The sequence below is a fragment of the Gymnoscopelus braueri genome (assembly GCF_963280865.1).
Source record: "Gymnoscopelus braueri genome assembly, chromosome: 13".
Lineage (NCBI taxonomy): Eukaryota > Metazoa > Chordata > Actinopteri > Myctophiformes > Myctophidae > Gymnoscopelus > Gymnoscopelus braueri.
In genome coordinates, this window is record NC_137615.1 from 20,142,687 (window position 1) to 20,162,493 (window position 19,807).

The 19,807-nt window shown below is 39.3% G+C and overlaps 2 protein-coding genes across 6 annotated transcripts in view; one reads left to right on the forward strand and one right to left on the reverse strand.

Moving 5' to 3' along the window:
- The window catches only part of ints1 (integrator complex subunit 1), a 34,240-nt gene extending 33,677 nt beyond the window's left edge, over nt 1-563 (reverse strand). For 4 of the 5 annotated variants that reach the window (XM_080447583.1, XM_080447581.1, XM_080447582.1 and 1 more), the window contains exon 1: nt 415-487. The gene's annotated coding sequence lies outside the window, so the exon portion shown is untranslated. Of the gene's footprint in view, nt 1-414; nt 488-542 lie in introns of those variants that run through there. The other variant, XM_080447580.1, reaches the window with a different exon arrangement.
- A 7,267-nt stretch (nt 564-7,830) lies between these two features.
- Nucleotides 7,831-19,611, forward strand: mafk (v-maf avian musculoaponeurotic fibrosarcoma oncogene homolog K). Its single transcript, XM_080447647.1, has 3 exons — nt 7,831-8,014; nt 14,328-14,406; nt 14,566-19,611. The coding sequence occupies exons 2-3, from the start codon at nt 14,371-14,373 to the stop codon at nt 14,995-14,997; spliced, it is 468 nt and encodes a 155-aa protein (XP_080303773.1). The 5' UTR covers nt 7,831-8,014; nt 14,328-14,370; the 3' UTR covers nt 14,998-19,611.
- Nucleotides 19,612-19,807: the final 196 nt, after the last annotated feature.

Consider the following 19,807-nt stretch of genomic DNA (forward strand, 5'->3'; position numbering starts at 1 on the left):
ATAAAAGTACATCAATCAATCAATAGCTATAATGTTTAAATAACAAATGTCGATACATACAATAACATACAACAACACATACAATACAATACATACATACATACAAATACATACATACAATAACAAATGTCAATACATGAACCAAGCAGTCTGGTAGCTATAATGTTTATGCCAGAAATCATATCATAAACAATGACTTCATATTTACATGAAACAATGCCATGAATGATGCTAACATGCTAGCTTTAAACGAGTCGGTGATATATTAGCAACTTAGCAGTGATGGAAACTTTAGCTAGCATTACATTACATGAGTCAAAATAGTAAGCCTAACAGCATAAAAGAGAAGAAACACTGAACTTCACGTGTTTTTCTTTCTTTCAGGTTCATTCAATGTGTGTCGTGTTTGTTTACCTTTGTAAGTTAACTCTGAAAATCAACTATGAACTGAACACAACGCTCCATGACCACTGTTGCCAGGCTTTGCGAGAGAAATAAGCAACAAGGTCTAGGAAAACGAGCCCAAAAGAACCACTTTAAACCTATCTACAAACCCATCTATAAGACCACAACGCGTCGTGATGCGACGGGTGTGAGCTTGTAGATCTGCTATTTAAAAATAAAAATAAAATAATAAAAAAAAATAACAACTGTTACTGGGGTCCCTGGCACAACATATTTTCCAGACCCACGGCTATGATATTTTCAGATGGGGGAGGGGGGCTGTCCACCGACACATACACAGTAATTTGGGAGTCCTTGACATTAAATTGTTTGAGAACCACTGGTTTAAACAATATTAGGAAGCCAGCCCAAATAAACAACTACACTTAAGAAACAAGCCCAAATAAAACCGCAACCACCACCGATATTTTATATTTACAATCAACTTTACAGGAAAAACAAGCCCAAAGTCGCTTATAATAGCGGACATGGCAACACTGTCCATGACCCCTCTTCTTCTGAAAGTAATTGGTCACACACACCAACATAAAAGCGCTCGCTTACTGCCATCTACCGTAAAGGAGGATGTATGTCATACAACGCTCATTCTGTGCAATATTTAAGTTATATTGTTTTGTTAAAATAAGTGTTAAATAGCTCTACATTCTGATAGTAATCATTACTATACAGGTGTTTGTTCAGTAACAGGGGCCTCCCTGTCTCTCCAGCTCAAAAACAGTAAACAGAAAATGCATTCTGAGATAATATACTCTCTGGTTAGCTGAAATTGGCAACTCATCTGAACATGTATTTTCTGTTCATTAAAGAGCTGGAGAGATGGGGAGACCCCTGTGACTGAACAAACACTCTATAGCAATGATTGCTATCAGAATATAGAGCTTTAACTTTTTAAAGGGATAGTTAATTCCTAAACCAATAATGATGACCGGCGGGAGACTCGATGGAGACTCTTTGAGTCTTCTACCGGAGATCATCAAATTATTGGCTTAGGAATGCGACAAAAACTCGAAAATCTCCATCAAGGCTCCAAGAGGTGAGTAATCGATAGAGAAAAGAAGAAGTAATTTTGGGGGTGAACTATCCCTTTAACTCTACCTTTAATATTGCTTTCTAACTAGCATTGCTGCAAGTTTGTGTATTTTGAGCCACTGTATGTGCCCACCTCAATGAAAAGACATACTTTAACCCAATTAATAAACATAATAATGGACAATTTAGCGGTAATGCCAAAATAATATTCTAATAAAATTCACTCAAGGGCTAAGAGGAGATGAGTAAGGAAAAGAGATAACAAACGAGATAACATGAAACATGCCTCTCAGCTCAATTATATTTGTAGATTGTATTCACTTTCTTGCCGTGAACAACAGTTTTAGAAACCACCCTGACAGAACTACATTCAGGCATTGCATGCAATCTGCAAGAATCGTTTCCTCTCTTACAGTCAAAGGAAAACAAGGATATACTAGAAACATTATGAGTTGCAGCCAGAGAAACAGTGGCAACACAGTTGAACTTGAGCCAGGCTCTGTTTCACTCTCATCAGTTCCTCATGTTCCTCTGTATGAACACTGGATGGCAGTAGAACACATACTATTGTCTAAACTCCCTCCAGACAGCTTTTCAATGTTTGAAGCAGGAGGACTACACCTCAAGGGATTCCTCTAATTCTTTCTTTTTTCTTTTTCTTCTTTCTATTTCCCATGGATCACCATTAACCACTAAGACTAGCATCTCCTTTTTACTCTAACCTTGTAGAGTACTTTATAATTATAAATGTATTGTAATTGTATCATATTACCGTTCTTCCTAGAATTGTGGGAGAGTGTAATGCTAACCTTACTCCATTTCCCAAAGGTCATATCTGTGAAGAAACGGACCCATATCCCATTACTCTTCAGATCACTTTGTTGGCTCTCGATAAATATAGAAATGATGTCTAAAGTACTTATAATTGTTTATAAGGATACAAGGTTTTGCTCCTGAATACATGTCTGACCTGAAGACATATTTGACCTGCTCACTACCAATAAACCAAAAAGACTTCTCAGATCCTCACGTTTGCTAGCTGTACTTAACAAAATGTAAATCTGGCAATGGTGCATTTAGTCATTAGGGACCTACCCTCTGAAACAAAGTACCTGATGACCTGAGATCTGCCACAACTGTGTCCTCTTGAGGTCTTCTTATATTCCCAAGCTTTGGTTAGAGGGTGTGTGTGTGTGTGTGTGTGTGTGTGTGTGTGTGTGTGTGTGTGTGTGTGTGTGTGTGTGTGTGTGTGTGTGTGTGTGTGTGTGTGTGTGTGTGTGTGTGTGTGTGTGTGTGTGTGTGTGTGTGTGTGTGTGTGTGTGTGTGTGTGTGTGTGTGTGTGTGTGTGTGCGCGCGCACGCGTGCGTGCGTGCGTGCGTGCGTGCGTGCTGCAGTGTGTGCGTCATGCTATGCTCTAGGGGGTTTGGGGAAGAGTTTCGTAGTTTTTTTCCTTTTAATATTAAACATATGAGATTACATTGTATGAAATGTGCAATACAAATAAAATGAACTTGACTTATTCAGAGAGATGATGGCTGTATACCGAACAATACTGCTGTTCCCGTGGTAGAGACAGGGAGTGAAGCTCCCTGTCTCTACCTATACTTAAAACCACATTGGCCCCAGTTGTCTTCAGAGGGCTTCAACATTCACAGTGCAATTATATAAATAAATACTTTGTTTATCAGTGTTTCAATTATGTGGTTGACTTTGACAGGTAAAAAAAAGTATTAATTGCACTATGCAGTAGATTTTCCTTATGAAGCTTCAAATCACACACTCATGCATAATGCTCAGATGACCTCAGATCTCTCAATCTATATCTCTCTCTCGCGCGCACGTGTACACACACACACACACACACACACACACACACACACACACACACACACACACACACACACACACACACACACACACACACACACACACACACACACACACACACTCTGTTTGTGGCCATTAAAACAGCATGAAGAATAAATAAATTGGAATCAAGGTTGGAATAATTTTTAATGTGAAGCAAATTACTTAACGACTAGAACCCTATATACTTAGTTGACAGGAGTCCCACATGGGGTCTGCACCTGTAGAAGACCCCATACTTTTTGCCCTCTTCACCAAATCTCTTCACCAAAAATAGCCAATTTACAAGCTCACAAAGCATTGCAACGTATGTTTGTACATCGAATACCTTTGCCAAACGTTCGCCCCCAGAATAGGGATGCTACCGTTCATGTGGTTTAAGAGCTGTGTTATTGGCTTTAAAGAACTATACTGTAGTCTGCTATAGCTACAGCTGGTATTGCTACAACTCTACTAGAGTAACTTCACCATGTGTTCATGCAACTTTGACGTGCCAACTTATTACGTAAAGTGTTTTCAAATTAAAAGCATTTCAGTGAAGTCAGTGGAATGTTTAGTCAGTGTTCTACTTTTAAATCCTGTGTCATACGCGGCAAGTCCACAAATCTGCGAAAACAATTAGAAGTCGTAATACTTAAATAAAACTATTTGTTCCTTTACTGTTTTCTCTTGAGTATCTGTAGAGTATTTTATTTAGCATATATTCCACTACAATATCAAATAATATACTTTTTACTCCAATACATTTCCCTATGCCCCCTCCAAATACTGCCAATGAAAAAAATGTGTTTCCTTTGAAAAGAAAATAGTGAGCAAGCTCTTATTGCTGCCAGCATGTTCAGCCCAGTCAACACGTAATTACCAAGAAAGATGGTAGCAGCAGATGCAGCTCTTCACACCAGCAACGATGAAGATTTACTGCCAGCTGTTCATCACCCATGGGTGCTACTACACTGTGAAATGTTACTTTACTCTGAAAGTGTGAAAAAATGAATGAATCAATCAATCAATCAATAATAAATGACCTATCAGGATTTTACTGAGTAGCCTATGGGATCGAAAGGGTGATTCTTATCAGCTGAAATGTCTGATAAGAATGTATGCTGTGGGTGAATGAAATTACAGCATTCAAACATTCACCCTAAACTTTGACTCTCATACTGTATGTAAGACAGTACCATACAGAACAAACCAATGGTATTAACAAAACAATATCCATTTAAGTAAGGAGGAAAGTACCAAAATCAGTAGGGTTCATCCTTGCAATCTGCCTATTAGATTATAACTTGCGCAAAGGTGACATTTGGGGCTGAGGATGGCGCTAGACTCTAGCTGTTCCTCTAGCGGCTAGAGAAACAGTAATGCGACCACTCAAATAGTTTGGGTTCTTCCTCTCAGGTACAAGAATGCATTCAGCAAGTTTAATGGCAAACAGTTTAGATTTTGAGATAACTTGTGTGCAAGAGTAAAGTTTGGCCTAAGGGTGGCGCTAGAGTAAAGGCCCCTAGGTAAAGCTGCCCCCTAGATTTTACATTTGGGAAATGTTGCCTAAGTGACCCTAGAATGGCCATAGGATCACCAAAATCAGTAAAGCCCTCCTTTAGGGAGCAGGATTCGTGACAATTCACCCATTAGATTTTGAGATAGCTTGTGTGCAAGTAGACATTTTGTCATAAAGGTGGCACTAAAGGAAAGGCCATTAGGTCACCAAAATCAGTAGGGTTCATTTGGGGATCAGGAAGCTGCATAGCAAATGACATGGCGATCAAGCTAGTAGTTTTCCAGATATGCTGTTTGGGACCAAAGTGGTGGGTGGATGGATGGACGGACTAACAACACCGTCACCCTTATGTTGCCACCACTAACGGGGCTAAAAAGTGCAAGAAGTAAACTGTCAAGTCACCCTGAACACAGAGTGAAGTGATTACTCATCTGATAAAGTTTATTTGCCTCCTACTCAAAACATACTCAAATGCACATGAAAGAATTCAGCACGCCATCACGGGTCTATAATTAATTCCATATGTCTCCCTCAGAGGAAGATTCATCTGGTGAGTCACTAGTGGTAATCCACATTCATAAATGGTCACTGTCGGACAGAAACCTTGTATGTCCATATTTCATCATCTTAGGGTTTTTCCATACATGAATGCCTTATTTTACACTTTATCGTAAGACTTGTCGCACAAAAGTGAAAATAGCTGATCTACAAGCTCACAACGGATTGAGATGGGACACGTTGTGACCTTCTAGATCTGCTATTTTTGAGAAATTTACAAAAGATCTTTTTGAAAAGTATATATAAATATTTAATCAATGAAAAGTTACTGACAAGAGCTTTACTGCATACAAAGTGTTTCCCCCATTTCCTGAAAAGTAACGGATTTGGACATACAAGGTTTCCATCCGACAGCGTCAAAATGTAAAAACACTGTACCATCCAGGACGCCAACAGGCAAAAAGTCCCTGTAAACGGAACGAATTCCCAGGACTTAGTCATCTCCATTTTGAGGAAATCCTTCTACATTGTGCAAGAGACTGGACTCAAATACTACTCAGTATTACTCACCCTCTTTCAGATTCCCAATTTACAGTATTTTTCAAAGTCACATATTTTTCCAATTGTAGCTGAACTAAAAATGTATAAAGAACACAATTGGTCTATAGTTTACAAAAGTGATGAACATTTCATTTGGGGTACCTTAAATGAGCACTTCACCCATTTTCAACCAATTATCTTCATATATAATAATTTTCAGTCTACTCACTCTGCATCTCATTGGTGGGCTATGGACAGTTCAGAAACTTGCATACCAATGACATCATCAATAGGAATCCCAAGCTAATAGAAACTACAGCCTTTCTCTTTATGGAAAGCCACTGTTCTTGCATTAATACAAAAAATGGAAATAAAAGTTTGAAATCTGGTTTGAAACCTACCTTGTTTGATGTCACTGGTAGGCAGGTTTCTGAACTGTCCACAGCCCTCCTCTGAGACACAGTGAGTAGACAGAAGTGCCTGGTAACATCTTATAATGTTAATAAGGTTGATCACGGGTGATGTTGTTCTTTAATTACATCACTTTATGACTTTACTCCAATTAGCCTGAAGACATTGGACAAATGATAGCAAATGTGAAAACATCTGAATAGCATCATTGGACTGGATTGGCAGAAACAATATTGCCATCCCTGATGAGTCATATATATACACCTCTCTCTCTCTCTCTCTCTCTCTCTCTCTCTCTCTCTCTCTCTCTCTCTTTATATATTACTTTCTCTCCGTATACTTTTCCCTTTCCTAAAAAATGCAAATGATTGGGAGCTTGCACAAAAAAGGATTTCACCCACCCACTTTAGACATGTAAACCTCCTGTGATGTAACAACAAAGTATGCAGTTCCAGTGAACATTTTCAGTTTCAAAAGCCCTGTTCTGCCTCAAGCTACTGCTAGTTCAGCAATTAGGACAAAGCAACAATAAATATCCCAAGTCAATTTCTCACAATGTACAGACGGACCAGTAAGATAAGATCAAACTTTTTTGTCCATTTACATGAAATTTGATCTTGCGTCACATGCTCCAACAAGCGTCAACAACAGAAAAGAACATCTGACATGAAATAACATCTGTACACATCCTATGATCACAGTCACTGTGTGTGTGTGTGGGTGGTTGCATGCATAGTCCATGTGACAGTGTAGTGTGTGGGTGGGAGGGGGTATTATGATCACAGTCTGTGTGTTGGGGGAAGGGGGCACAGTCCAAGTGTGTGTGTGTGTGTGTGTGTGTGTGTGTGTGTGTGTGTGTGTGTGTGTGTGTGTGTGTGTGTGTGTGGGTTGGTGGGGGTGGGGGGGGGGGATTAAGCGAAACTATTTGGGGGGATGCTTGATGCTATCCTTACATGCTGCTGACTTAATAGATAATTTTCTCTTACTGGTCAATTTCCCAAGAATAGCTTGACATTGCAGGCAACAGCGCACCTAGAATAACAGAAATCCTGTGACTCCTAGTCTACTATGGCACATACTTTCCTTCGGAATGGAATGCTACTGCTGTTCTGTTCTCAAGTCTGACCTTAACATTAGAGAGAGAGACCTTAACATAAGATTATGAGAGAGGGGGAGGGGGGTTGCCACAGTTTATTTTATTCAATAAACTTTACTTGTCTAGACTTCAACACAATGCAAAAAGGTAGGCATAAAAATTGAAATTTTGAAACTCAATCTAGCTCTTCCAATGTTGTTCTTCTTAGTAAGTCTTGCCAAGCTTAAGACATTATGAACTGTATATGTGTAGAGAGATACGTTTCGTAAACTAAGCAAAAACATTCACCAGCTGTATCTATCTTCTATTTATGGCACTCCCAACAAAGCCCCCCTCTCCGATTCACGTCAGCAGAAAGCTATTTTCATGAATGGAGGGGGCGGTCACGAGGAATTGCAGTGACGTGAGTGGTTGCGGAAGCAAAGCGCGTGGAATGTTGATACATTGTTGTTGTTTTGTAGTTTAATTTAGTACGAGGATACGTTGCTGGTCGCATGCGGGACGCGTTCAGCGCTTCTGTCAAAGTAACTTCAAGTCTTCTTCAAAAGGATTCCTTACTCCACAAGTTTTTACGCATCACTCCCGTCACAGATATCCGCGATCAAAAGGTACGATGAGGTTGTTTTTGGGATGTTTTGACATTCCTTTCTAAATTGCTCAAGTTCTCATGGTGACACATTAACGCGTGTAGGTGGATCTTACATAGGCAACGCATGCTGTATACGTCCAATTTAAAGTTTAAATTACTTTAAAAAAAAAAACATATGATTGATAATTATTTATATATGATGGAATATTGTATATATTGGACACGTGTTGGAGTATCCTAACAATGGCAAAAATGATGATAATCTGATACTGTCGGGTGCGTGGAAGATACAAATAATTTATGGAATAAAAATTAATTTTATTTATACAATAATTTAATTTATAGATTTTATTTGTCCGAATATGATCATTTACGCTTATTAGGCAAATTAATCAATGTGGGCTAATATTTGGCTATGATCTAATTGTTTTACACCTCATTTGGCTTTTTGGAAGAAACAATGTGAAAGATATTAACTTCAAAATATTGAATGTAATGACCGTGTGTCCCTTAATTATCCAGAAGCTCGTTTATTGTGATATAGGTGTCTTTTGCAAAATATTGCAACTTTTTGACATAAGAAACAACACGTGGTCTGCATTTTAGACTAGTGGGACAAAGGGCACGTCGTGAAGTGCGACCACCAGTGTTGCCAGATATACGAGATAAATAAGCAACCAGATCTATGAAAACAAGCCCAAAAGAAGCAATTTAGGCGACATGAGCACTTTTAAACGTATATGCATTGCGGTGCAACGCGTTGTGAGCTTGTAGATCTGCTATTTTCAAAAACACTTGTTATAAAATGTGGAATATTTGGAATGTTTTTTTTAAACATTCTAAAAACACAAATGCCCCCTGTGGCACAACATATTTTCATGAAAATATTTGAGAACCACTGGTTTAAATAATAATATATATTCTTGGAAGCAAGCAACTTCGCTTTAGAAACAAACAAGCCCCCCCCCCCCCCCCCAAAAAAAAAACGCAACCACCAATATTTACAAGCAACTTTACAGAAAAACAAGCCCAACGTCGCTTATAATAAGCAGACCTGGCAACACTGGCGACCACCACCAGGAGGCTGGGACGGGGCAGGGCGAGAGAAACGCGCGCTGAGTAGGCGCGCGTTTCTTCGCGGTGTAGCTCTGGCGTCGCTTGCCGAAAAGAGCTGACCTACAAGCTAGCCTACTATGAAGATGAAATAAACCATTATAAATGTACAACCGCCCCTCATTCACAAAACTCTTAAAAAGAGCATTTGTCTTCTGAGTGGGAGATGATGACAGAAAGGCGTGTTAGGTCATCCAGGAAGAAACTATGTGTAGCCAAGAATGATAATACATAATTTACCAAGCATAATTACACTATTACTCAGCAACATGATTGGATCAAGAAAAAAAAAAGTGTCAACACTGCTGTTTTCCCCCCTGGATTGTTGTGCTGATTTGACAGTTTAACAGTTACAACTTTAAAGTTGACTCTTAGGAAAATCTATTAAAAGCTGCTACAGTAACTCGACTGATTTTCACATTTTTGTTATCAGTTATTTATTTTGGTGAGGTTATTACAAATTATAAATTGGACTTTCCCGCTTTGATGATATGAGATTGCTTTGATTGATTGATTGATTGATTGATTGATTGAATACTTTTTAGGCTAAAAGGATAACACAAAAAAGTCCTGTGGACTTGTTCCCGACCATTGTTCATACCTTGACATGTATACAATATTACATGCTGCATTTAGAAAGGCAGGCAGATGTGTGTGCAATCCTCGTGGGGTTAACATGTGGTTCAATGTGATGATGTCTTCTTCAAATGAAGAAGTAGGTTGACTCATAATAACAACTCCGTTGTCAGACAGTGACAAGGCATATAATGAGAACTTCCATTGAATATGTATACGATATAGTTTTCCTAATTTGCCACTTGTGTTGTGTTTGAAGTTAGTTGTGAAGGTGTTTGAAGTTAGTTGTGAAGGATGCAGCAGCCTACTTTAGTGACGTTGTTTTGTGGGGCAGTGCTGTGAGAGTGAAATAGCTGGGATTAGTAATGGAATGACTCCCAGGGAATGCATGTTTATTAGAATTGGTTTTATAATTATTTTCTGGTTTATCTTCTAAAATATGGCGTCTTGATTAATGATATTAAGGTGTAGAAACTACTGTGTGTAGCCTACTAGACCGGGTTATATCCAGGCAAACAGTTCCACTGACATCTCCTGTATGTCCTGTCTGGGGCACGGCACACATACATGGTCATCACATCACCACATATCGACCAAACATTGTACCTCTCACTCTGCCACCCACAATGATGCACTTCCTGTCCATCCCTGCTTTTGTCAGAGAGTTCCTGGATTTAAAACCCAACGTTCTAACCACATTACACCCGGGGCTGTGGATGGACTAAAGTGCTTAGTGCTTAGTGTTTTTGTTTTGTGGAGATTATGCTATTAAAGATGTACTGTATGCTATAAATATAATTTACCCCCTCATTTACCGCTTTTCAAAGCTCTGTGAGATTTAAGTAGTATAGTATGTGTGTGTGTGTGAGACTGTGTGTGTCTCTGTGGGTGCTTTGCCGTCACAACCTGTCTGTCCTTGTGGCAATATCGTCATTCAGTTTGGAAGGAAAATAAACATCAAATTAGTTATAAGACGTGAAGCCCTGCTCTCTTGTTGGCATTTCTCACTGGAAAATGTGAGCGGTAATCTATTTTCTTTCCCAAGAGTATTCCCTTTCCACTTGTAGCAGCTGATCACCCGATTAGCAAAAACGGGACAGGTATTTCCTTGTTTTTTTGCATATTTGTCATTCCTCAGAATCCCTGCATCGCTTAGTAGGGGAATAGCTTTGCTGAGGTATTAAGCTTGATCTCCTCCCTTTCCGCAGAAACGTTCTGGTACCAATGCCAACCATTTCTAAGGTTCTCTGTACTTTCCTTCCTCCCTCTGAAACAACGGGATTTTCCAGGAAACGTCAGTTTGGGAGGGTGTGATTCCCTGCCGCTCGCCGTCGTTTTTTACCAGTAAACAGCATGACTCACCCCTCAGCTATGTTCTCCATTTCCTTTACATAATATCCCACCAAATGTGCTGCGCTGGAGAAAGAGCAGAATGCAGCAACACCCCAGTCTGTAGAATAATCTCTCCACCTCCCTGAGAAAACAGAGAAAGAGAAGACATTGTAAGCAGAAGGCAGCGCTTGCTTTCTCAGAGGAACTTTAGCAGCTGTTTGTGAAGGCAAGCAACAAGTCCACTCTCAGCAGAACCAAATCCCAAACTGAGAAATGAAAAGGCGAGACAAACAGCCCAGACCTTGTTTATAATTGTTGTAATTGCATTAGATAAAAAACGGATACAAAACTGGAGATCCGCCTTTATTAATAGAAGACAAAAGCCAATTTTTTTGACCTAATCGACTAAAGTGACTTGCATTTTGTCTTGGTTCATTTTCGTACATTTGACAATTTCTTAGAATAGTCTTTTCTTAAGTAGTGCCGGTGGTGGATTATTGTTTTTTATTTTCCGGTTGGTACATCCAAGGAGTAGGTGCAACAGAAAAAACATCAGATGGAACACTGGCTTAATACAATCTCATGACAATACAATCACATTTTTGTTATTGCCCATTATGTTTTAGGTATTCTACCATTTGACATGATATATTGTCCATGACTATACTGTATAAGAAAGTGAAGTGAAAATCAGGGTCACCTACAGTACAAGGAGGTTTGTGTATCCCTGACATGCATGTACACACAGACTACATTTTAGGCAAGTGGAACATATGAGACACTTTTGAATTCCAGACATTTTAAGAATTATTGTAGGTTTTACTAGTGGGATTGGTTAAACTCCACCCCCACATTTGGGTGCATGGCAGGACATATTCTGACTGCATTTTACCCTCCCAAATAAAGATTTGTGTGTGTTTATACACGTGTTCTTTCAGGAATGTGGTTCTGTCAACCATTCTTTATCCATTGTCTATGGCTTTTCTTTGAAGTGTTTTCTGAGAATCCTTCTATAACATTAGGGCGCGCTCCCACCGCACTTTTATTTTACCTCTGGGGCAGAATCTGCCAATGCTTTGTCAATGCAAATGCGTGGATTCATGGTCTTGCGGATTTTTTCCAAGAATCCACGCATTTGCATTGACAAAGCATTGGCAGATTCCGCCCCAGAGGTAAAATAAAAGTGCGGTGGGAGCGTGCCCTTACAGGAATAAAAAATAAAATAAAATAAAAAAGGGATCAGGAGAAAATTGACAATTAAGTTAATTATAGAATATGTATCACTTTTATGTATTCGTACAAAAAGAATTGCATTTAGCCTTGTAACATATTTTCTAGTCCTCTCTGAAGAAACTTGTGCATGTTGATCTGGAAGGCTCTTCCCTAGTGGTATTTGCAAAACATAAACACATGTATAAAGAATTCCAACGTGGCCTCTTAGCTAAAGATTGAGGCCTCTTCTATGGAGAGAGGGAGGCCCCACACCAGTTTTCCAAAATCCTTGCAAGGAATACACCCAGGGACCCCCTCTGACGCAACTCTGGCTAAAGCAGGCTGTTTGGGTCGGCTTTGCTGTCGAGGAATCTTTGTTTGTGCCTGCGTTTCCGCTGGCTTTCCAAGTTCATCACTTGCCTCTGCCATCACAACAACATTGTAATCATAATTGGAGAATAAATTATTTTTAATGCAGTTTTAAATGGATCATAAAGTCACTACATACTGAGTCTCCAAACAGGAATGCATGTGGTTCTTGGTTGGATTCATCAGTTCAATTGGGGGATCTGTTTATTTTCTCTGTCAGGACTATCTGGGGCTCTGTTCCTTTATTATATGCTCATGGCTAAAACACCATGCACACAGAAGGTGGCTGTTCCTCCAGTGATGTTAGGATAGGGATAGACCTTTGTTAATCCCAAGGGAAATTCAGTCATCATAGCAGAACGTTGCATGCATGTGGACAGAAGGATAATGGATGACTAAGTGTATAGTATTAAAAATAATGAATCCAACGCATTAAACACTTTGTGTTGCTTAAATTATCATTTCAAATTTTAAAAAGAAGAAGAGAGTAGCAGATGTCAAGTTTTTATGCCCGTCTACGATTGCTTTCAGTCAGGGACTGCACATCAGCAGTAATCACAAACGAGCAGCACAAAATATTTGCCCTCTTACTGAGATATCACTTATCGCATGCTCACTTAAATTGTTTAGCTGGCAGAAATTTGTGTCGGCACAAGCGAGCTAAATATATCTGCTCGAGTTAAATAAGGGCATACGGCCGCTCGCTCAGGAAAGCCCAGTGTAAGAGGATCCAACAGACGAGACGGCACTAAATCGATGGGAGTACATTGTCTCACAGCGAAAATACATCAGTGACTAGAAAGGAAACTATTCCTCTGTGACACTCTATCTCCAGGAATGTTCCACATGCGTATCTGCTGCCCTGTAAAGTTCAGCATAACTTTAAATGTTATACTGATGTGATGGCCAGTTTTACTGCTGCTGTCTGTGATGACGAGACACAGTGGTGAAGAAGAATGGCCCACATGGGTCACGGAATGGTAACTGTTTGGAAACGTGGTATTGTATATACTGTAAATATTGTGCCAATTTACCAACACAAGTTAGCCAGGCGTATTTCGATTATCCATAGGTCTGTGTTGGTATTATGAATTAAGACTTGTTTACCCCTTTTTGCTGAACATGTGATTCACACTCCCACACCCATTTGCAGGGTGTTTCCATGGCAGCGGTCTAGTATGGAACAGTGCACTCGCAGTAAGCCTGGTCTTCAGGTCCTGAAATGGAGCCTTGGGGGGATGTGTGCCTCTCACAGGATCATAGCACAGTGATCTCTCTTTTTTTGGCCATGGCAGTAATCTCAGAAGCATGTGGCTCATGGTACTGAATACAGAGGGGCCATTCTAAAAAGCGCTCTGGCAAATGGCTCAGGAAGACTGTCTAGGCACAGAGATCACAAAAAGATGTATGGAGAGATGGGGTCTGTTTCTAATCTTGCTTGGTCTAGTGAACTACATTGTTGAAGCCCTACAAGAAGTAAATAAGGGTGCGCAACAGTGCTGCCATCTCATGGTATGGTGCTGCCCTCTGCTGGCCAGCTTGGTCCCACACACAACTATTGACAGAACTTACCTTGGAATATGTTTGTGCACCATGGATGATATACAATTTATACAATTTAGAGGCAAATTCCTCTAATGGGAAAACATGCCTACATACATGTAAAAAAAAGATTATTTTATTCAAATGTATTAGATATCTTTCACTAATTCTATTTTCTCTTTCCACAGCGTGACTTCTGTGAGACTCAGCCAAATTGTTCGCATTCAGGGTATGACGACTCATTTTAAAACGAGCAACGCTTTGAAGGCAAGTCTGAATAGCAATGTTTCACGTTAAGTTTGGCTGTGTTTTGGTACTGTATGTTTGATTCAATAATGAACAGAGTCATTCCTCATCATGGCTGATTTATACTTATTAAGCATAAACCACCCTTCACTCACTTCTTCACTTCTGATTTGCCTGCAGGTTAAGAAGGAGGGAGAAAATGCCCCAGTGCTCAGTGATGACGAGCTGGTGGCCATGTCGGTGCGGGAGCTCAACCAGCACCTGCGTGGCCTAACCAAGGACGACGTGGTGCGGTTGAAGCAGCGGCGACGGACCCTGAAAAACAGGGGCTACGCCGCCAGCTGCCGCATCAAACGAGTCACCCAGAAGGAGGAGCTGGAGAGACAGAAGATGGATCTGCAGCAGGAGGTGGATAAGCTCGCCCGTGAAAACGCCAGCATGAGGCTGGAGCTCGACGCCCTGCGAGCCAAGTACGAGGCCCTTCAGTGTTTCGCCCGGACTGTGACGCGCGGGCCCCTCTCCCCGGGCAAAGTGGCCAACACCAGTGTCATCACCATTGTCAAGTCCGTCAAGCACAACTCCAACACGACCCCGTTCTCGGCTGCCTCCTAGTGTTGACAGGACTGGGCTCTCCGTCACCTGCCTGGTCCTGACCCCCAGGCTGACCCCACTCATCCTGTACTGAGAGGAAGCTCAGTATGTAGACTGAGGGATGGAGTGGGGAGCGGTGAGCTCCATGTGATATGATGCTGCATTCACTACTCTCTCACTCTCTCTCTCTCTCCCTCTTTCTCTTAAATAATCAACATTGTCTGTGCACTGTGCGACCCCACCCCCAACCCCCACCCCACCAGCACCGGCAGGGCTTTTGGGCCTCACTGACCTTACCTCCATGACTGTTAGCAGAGATTTGCTGTTACTCCAGGGTGAATTGTGTATGACATGTCTTGCTATGGAGGCACTGGTGTAAGACAGCTCTGATATTTATGGTATTATTGCATATACACACACCATCAGAGATGATAAGAAATGTGTATTACTTTGATGGCAAAGCTGTATAGCAAAAAACTACGCCTGTTTTATTTAATTCTTTTCCAGTGTCTCAATGTAAGTTGAGTCATAAGCTTTGCCTTAAAACAACCTGTGAGTGATCTCTGTAATAATAGATACTGATGATCACACACAGTTTATTTAACATATTAAGGAATAATTTTTCCTTAAATCTGTATGATTTAAAAGCCAGTATGCAATGAAACCTGACCAATGTTGAACACCAGGGCACCACATGCATCCAATCATGCCAAATAGTTTGCTTAGCAATGAGAAAGTCATGCTACAAAAAAGGGGACTCACTATACTTCAGTGAACTAATCAGGACCCTATAGGGTACTGGGAACAAGTTTAGTGACATGCTCACAAGCAAATTTTTCTCATGTAAGCATGGTTCGGATTTTAGAAGAAGCCTACCTGATTCATCATAAACCTGCTGTCCTTCTATTTCTCCAAGAAGCTCTTCTGCCTGCATGTTGGCCGAAAAAATGGTTCAATCATTGTTTTGTTAACAATGAAAGTGAAACATATTGTTTATGTTTTTTCAATGAAAGCTTAAGGTCCTCAGACATAAGTTCTGCTTCAGCTATTCAAAGCCAATATGATGGCAAGTGCTATGTTGGATGAACTGAAAGGACACCCTAAAAATCAGACTGGCACCTAAAATCTCAACAATCATTTTAATGTGTTTTCACAGTGCATTTTATTCCAGTGATTGAGTTTATCAGGAGCTTTTATAGCCGTTAAACATTTGTTTGGCTTAGGAAGATTTGACAATTTACCTAGGTTCATCATTAAATAGCACTTACTCTAAAACTGCAAAGAAACAGTATAAAAGCTACACACACATTCAGAAATAACCTTAAGTCACACGGTATCTGTAGCCTGTGATAGAGGAACATTACAAACAGAGCTGAGTGTTGCATTTCTGACGTTATAGGGGCTTGACTGTATGAGGACTATTGTGTGTGTAGTCTGAGCACTTATTGCATAGAGTCAAGCCAAGTTATAACTAATGCCAGGGGGGCGTATTTATACTATACAGAGAAGCACTTATGATCTTTTTGCCTATTTCCTTCATATGCAATGCCATTTTTGTGGTAGGTAATCCATATTGGATAAACTGATAATGGGATCTGCTCTGACAAATGAAATGAAATGCAACACATTTCTTGTATATTACAGACTAAAGCCTTTTTCGCTTGTAAATCAGTGCTTTTCAGTGAGGCATTAACTAGGCTTTAGACGTTTTTTCTTTATTTTTTTTTTACCTGTGAGAGAAGGAAACACACAGCTCTCAATTGCCTCCTTTGTCACTTTACATTGACTCCGTCCACATAAAAATCATTCCTACTGCTACATCATGAGAAAACGCTGCTGCCGGTGTTGGTACTGTATCTGAAACTGTAGTTACATACCTTTTATGACACAGACTCTTATGCAAGAGAACTCCTGACACCCGTCTCTAGACACCATGGCGCCATGCAGTGAAACATGTCGCTATTGTGATTGTAACATGATTGAAAATGAAATGATGAAATTAACTTGAAATTAAGTCATACTTACCTAGGATCCATTCCTAATGTGGAGTGAAGCCAATAGAGATTGTTCAGGTCAGGATTTTCTCTTTGCGAAGAGGACATGACTGTTCTTCCTCTGTTCCATAGCTGCAAAGAAAACTATGGGGGACTTTGCTGCTGTATCACCTGCTGAGATTGTAAGCAGGGCCATTGCTGTGCTCTTATTCTCATTTTGTATTTTCACTTGGTTTATATGTTGATACATCCATGTTTTCTCTTGATATTTAGTTTTTATATACTATATATATATATATTATATATACACATACATATTTTTCTATATTTATGTCTTGTAATATCCTGGGAGTGGTGTGATCCAGTAATCATTCTTTTGAGTCAAATGAGTTTATTGTTGAACTTTGTTAGAAAAAATAAGTTATATTCATGTATGACTGAACACTTCTTGTGACCTAATCCTGTTTTTGCATTGAACACCCTGTGAATAGACCTTCCCGCCACCTAACACTCATTTAATCTGCAATTTGGACAGTCACTGATTAGGTGTTTATACAATATGCACAACACAACTGGATTATCTCTGCACAACCTGACTTAAATCAGGAAAATGTATCTGGATTAACATTTAATGTTGTCCTTCACAACTTGCAATTCTATTGAACATTATGATCTCCTTTAGAAGCACAAACAAACACCCAACATCTATAAAATGTTATGTGGTGAAAGGTAGCATATAAAATATCTATGCAAAGGAAAGGACCGTAACCACAAAGATTATGCATAATTGTTAGGCTGTCTAGCTTAAATATACGTCTGACAAATACTTCATACAAATGGAGAAGTAATGTGAACAGGTTTTTTTAAATGACCAATATTCTATGGCAGAAATTATTCAGAGGTAAATTACAGGCTATGTACCCGTCTGAGCTGAAATGTCAGCAGTAATGGGGTGGGTGCCTTAGTTTAAGTGTTAATGGGATCATTTCATTTAGAATATAAGAGTAATAAAGGTATCATGTAAACCTAGTTACAATAGTTACAACAGATATTGGTGTTGGTTGATTCAAGTATGGAAAAACTTGACGTCATGCTTTTCTAAAGATGAGTTTCACCTTGTTAGAAAGGCTTGATTTAGTGCACAGAATTTGATGATGATGGTAAAGCTTTTGTGACAAATACGAAACCTTACCTGAAAGTAATTCCAGAGCTGCTAGACTGTCCACCCTGACCTTTATTCTATCAATGGACTGTATTCAACCAGAGTATAGATTGAGGCAGCGGAAAACACATCTATTTTTACATGTCGTTTACACAAGTTCACTTTTTCCTGCACATTAGGTAACACTAAAGCGGTATGCTTATTCTGCTAGACGTTTCAAAGCATTACAGTGACCTCTTGTGGTAAAGTTCCAACCCTAAATGCTGTAACTTGAGGCATTGTGTCATTTTACCACTCAATACTGTTGTGTAAGACAATTGGATACAAGGTGAATGAATGCCTTTTAGTCGTTCACCTTTAAAAGAAAACATTTAATGTCTTCAATCGATACACAAATATATACAGTATATTTTCTGTACTGTCATAATAGACAAACCTCACTCCAGGTGAATTAAGTATTGTTTCCATCTTCTGATAGGTGGCAATGAGACCCATCACAGTCTCTCAGACATTCTTAGTATCAGTTAACAAAAGTCATGGGATGATTTGCAAAGCCAGGTGTAGCTGGCATTTTCAAGTGTCTTATTTTTTAAATTACATATAAACACAAGTTAGGAGTTATCTGCATTTTTAAAGGGAGCCCTGTTCGTCCAGTTGAACACAAGTGCTTGTTGTCTGTCTATGTTTTAGACATTGCACTGGGACTGTTAGGATACCATTGACTTGTTCAGATTTCCTGACAAATGACAATGCAATTTTATAGAAATTGGGTTGGTAATATTTATATATATATATAGAGAGTACTCTTTCCTTGTATGTATCCTGTATGCAGCCTTAAAGGTTTTGTTATATTGTCTCGGTGTTTGTATTGGTGTAAGTAAGCTCTCATACACAAGCTTTCTCAGTCCTAAAAGCTATTTGCATTTAAACAAATCACTCTTACAATACCCAAAGTGGATTTAAAGCTCCATAATACAGACATCAATGTCTGCAAGTCTTCATTAATTAACCGTTTGGTTATGGGTGAAAGAACTATGGCTAAATCAAATTGTATGTTGATTTCATCGTATTGGTTTGTATCTTTTAAGTTATACATTAGACTTTAAAATAGGAGATTCCATCCATTTATCCTTAGTCTCATGGCTGTGTAAGAGTTCACAGCCAATGGTGACTGTAAATGAGGATATTAAGGCAGCATAAACTGAGTATATGTAACATACCTTCCTGACTTGTCATTACTCTGCTCGTATATATATATATTTTATATTTATTACATTGATTTCTCTCAAATTTTATTTTCAACATCTAAATTATTTTATTTACATGCATTTATTTACATATTTTCTCAAACTACACTCATGTACAAATAAAATCTGTATTGGTTTGTTATGATTGAAAATGAGGTAAATTATTCCTATACATAGGTCTGCTGTGTCTGTTTTTGTACTTTTAAATAAAGCTTTTACTCAATAAATAGCACTCCTTGTTAAACTCTTTTCAGCACAAATGTTCAGAATTAAAAGAAGTTTTATTTTTCATGGGTGGAAAATATAAATAAGAAAGACAAATGACACTACTTGTAAAAAATACAATATTTAGAATTATGACTTTATTCCGAACTAATTCTGTCTGCTTTCCCAGAAAGGCAGCTATCATTGGCACAAAAGGGTATCAA

Excerpts from the sequence above, each read along its gene's own strand:
- mafk (XM_080447647.1), top strand. The coding sequence starts at position 14,371 with ATGACGACTCATTTTAAAACGAGCAACGCTTTGAAG. Across the intron at positions 14,407-14,565 it reads AAACGAGCAACGCTTTGAAG|GTTAAGAAGGAGGGAGAAAA; the intron begins GCAAGTCTGAAT and ends ATTTGCCTGCAG.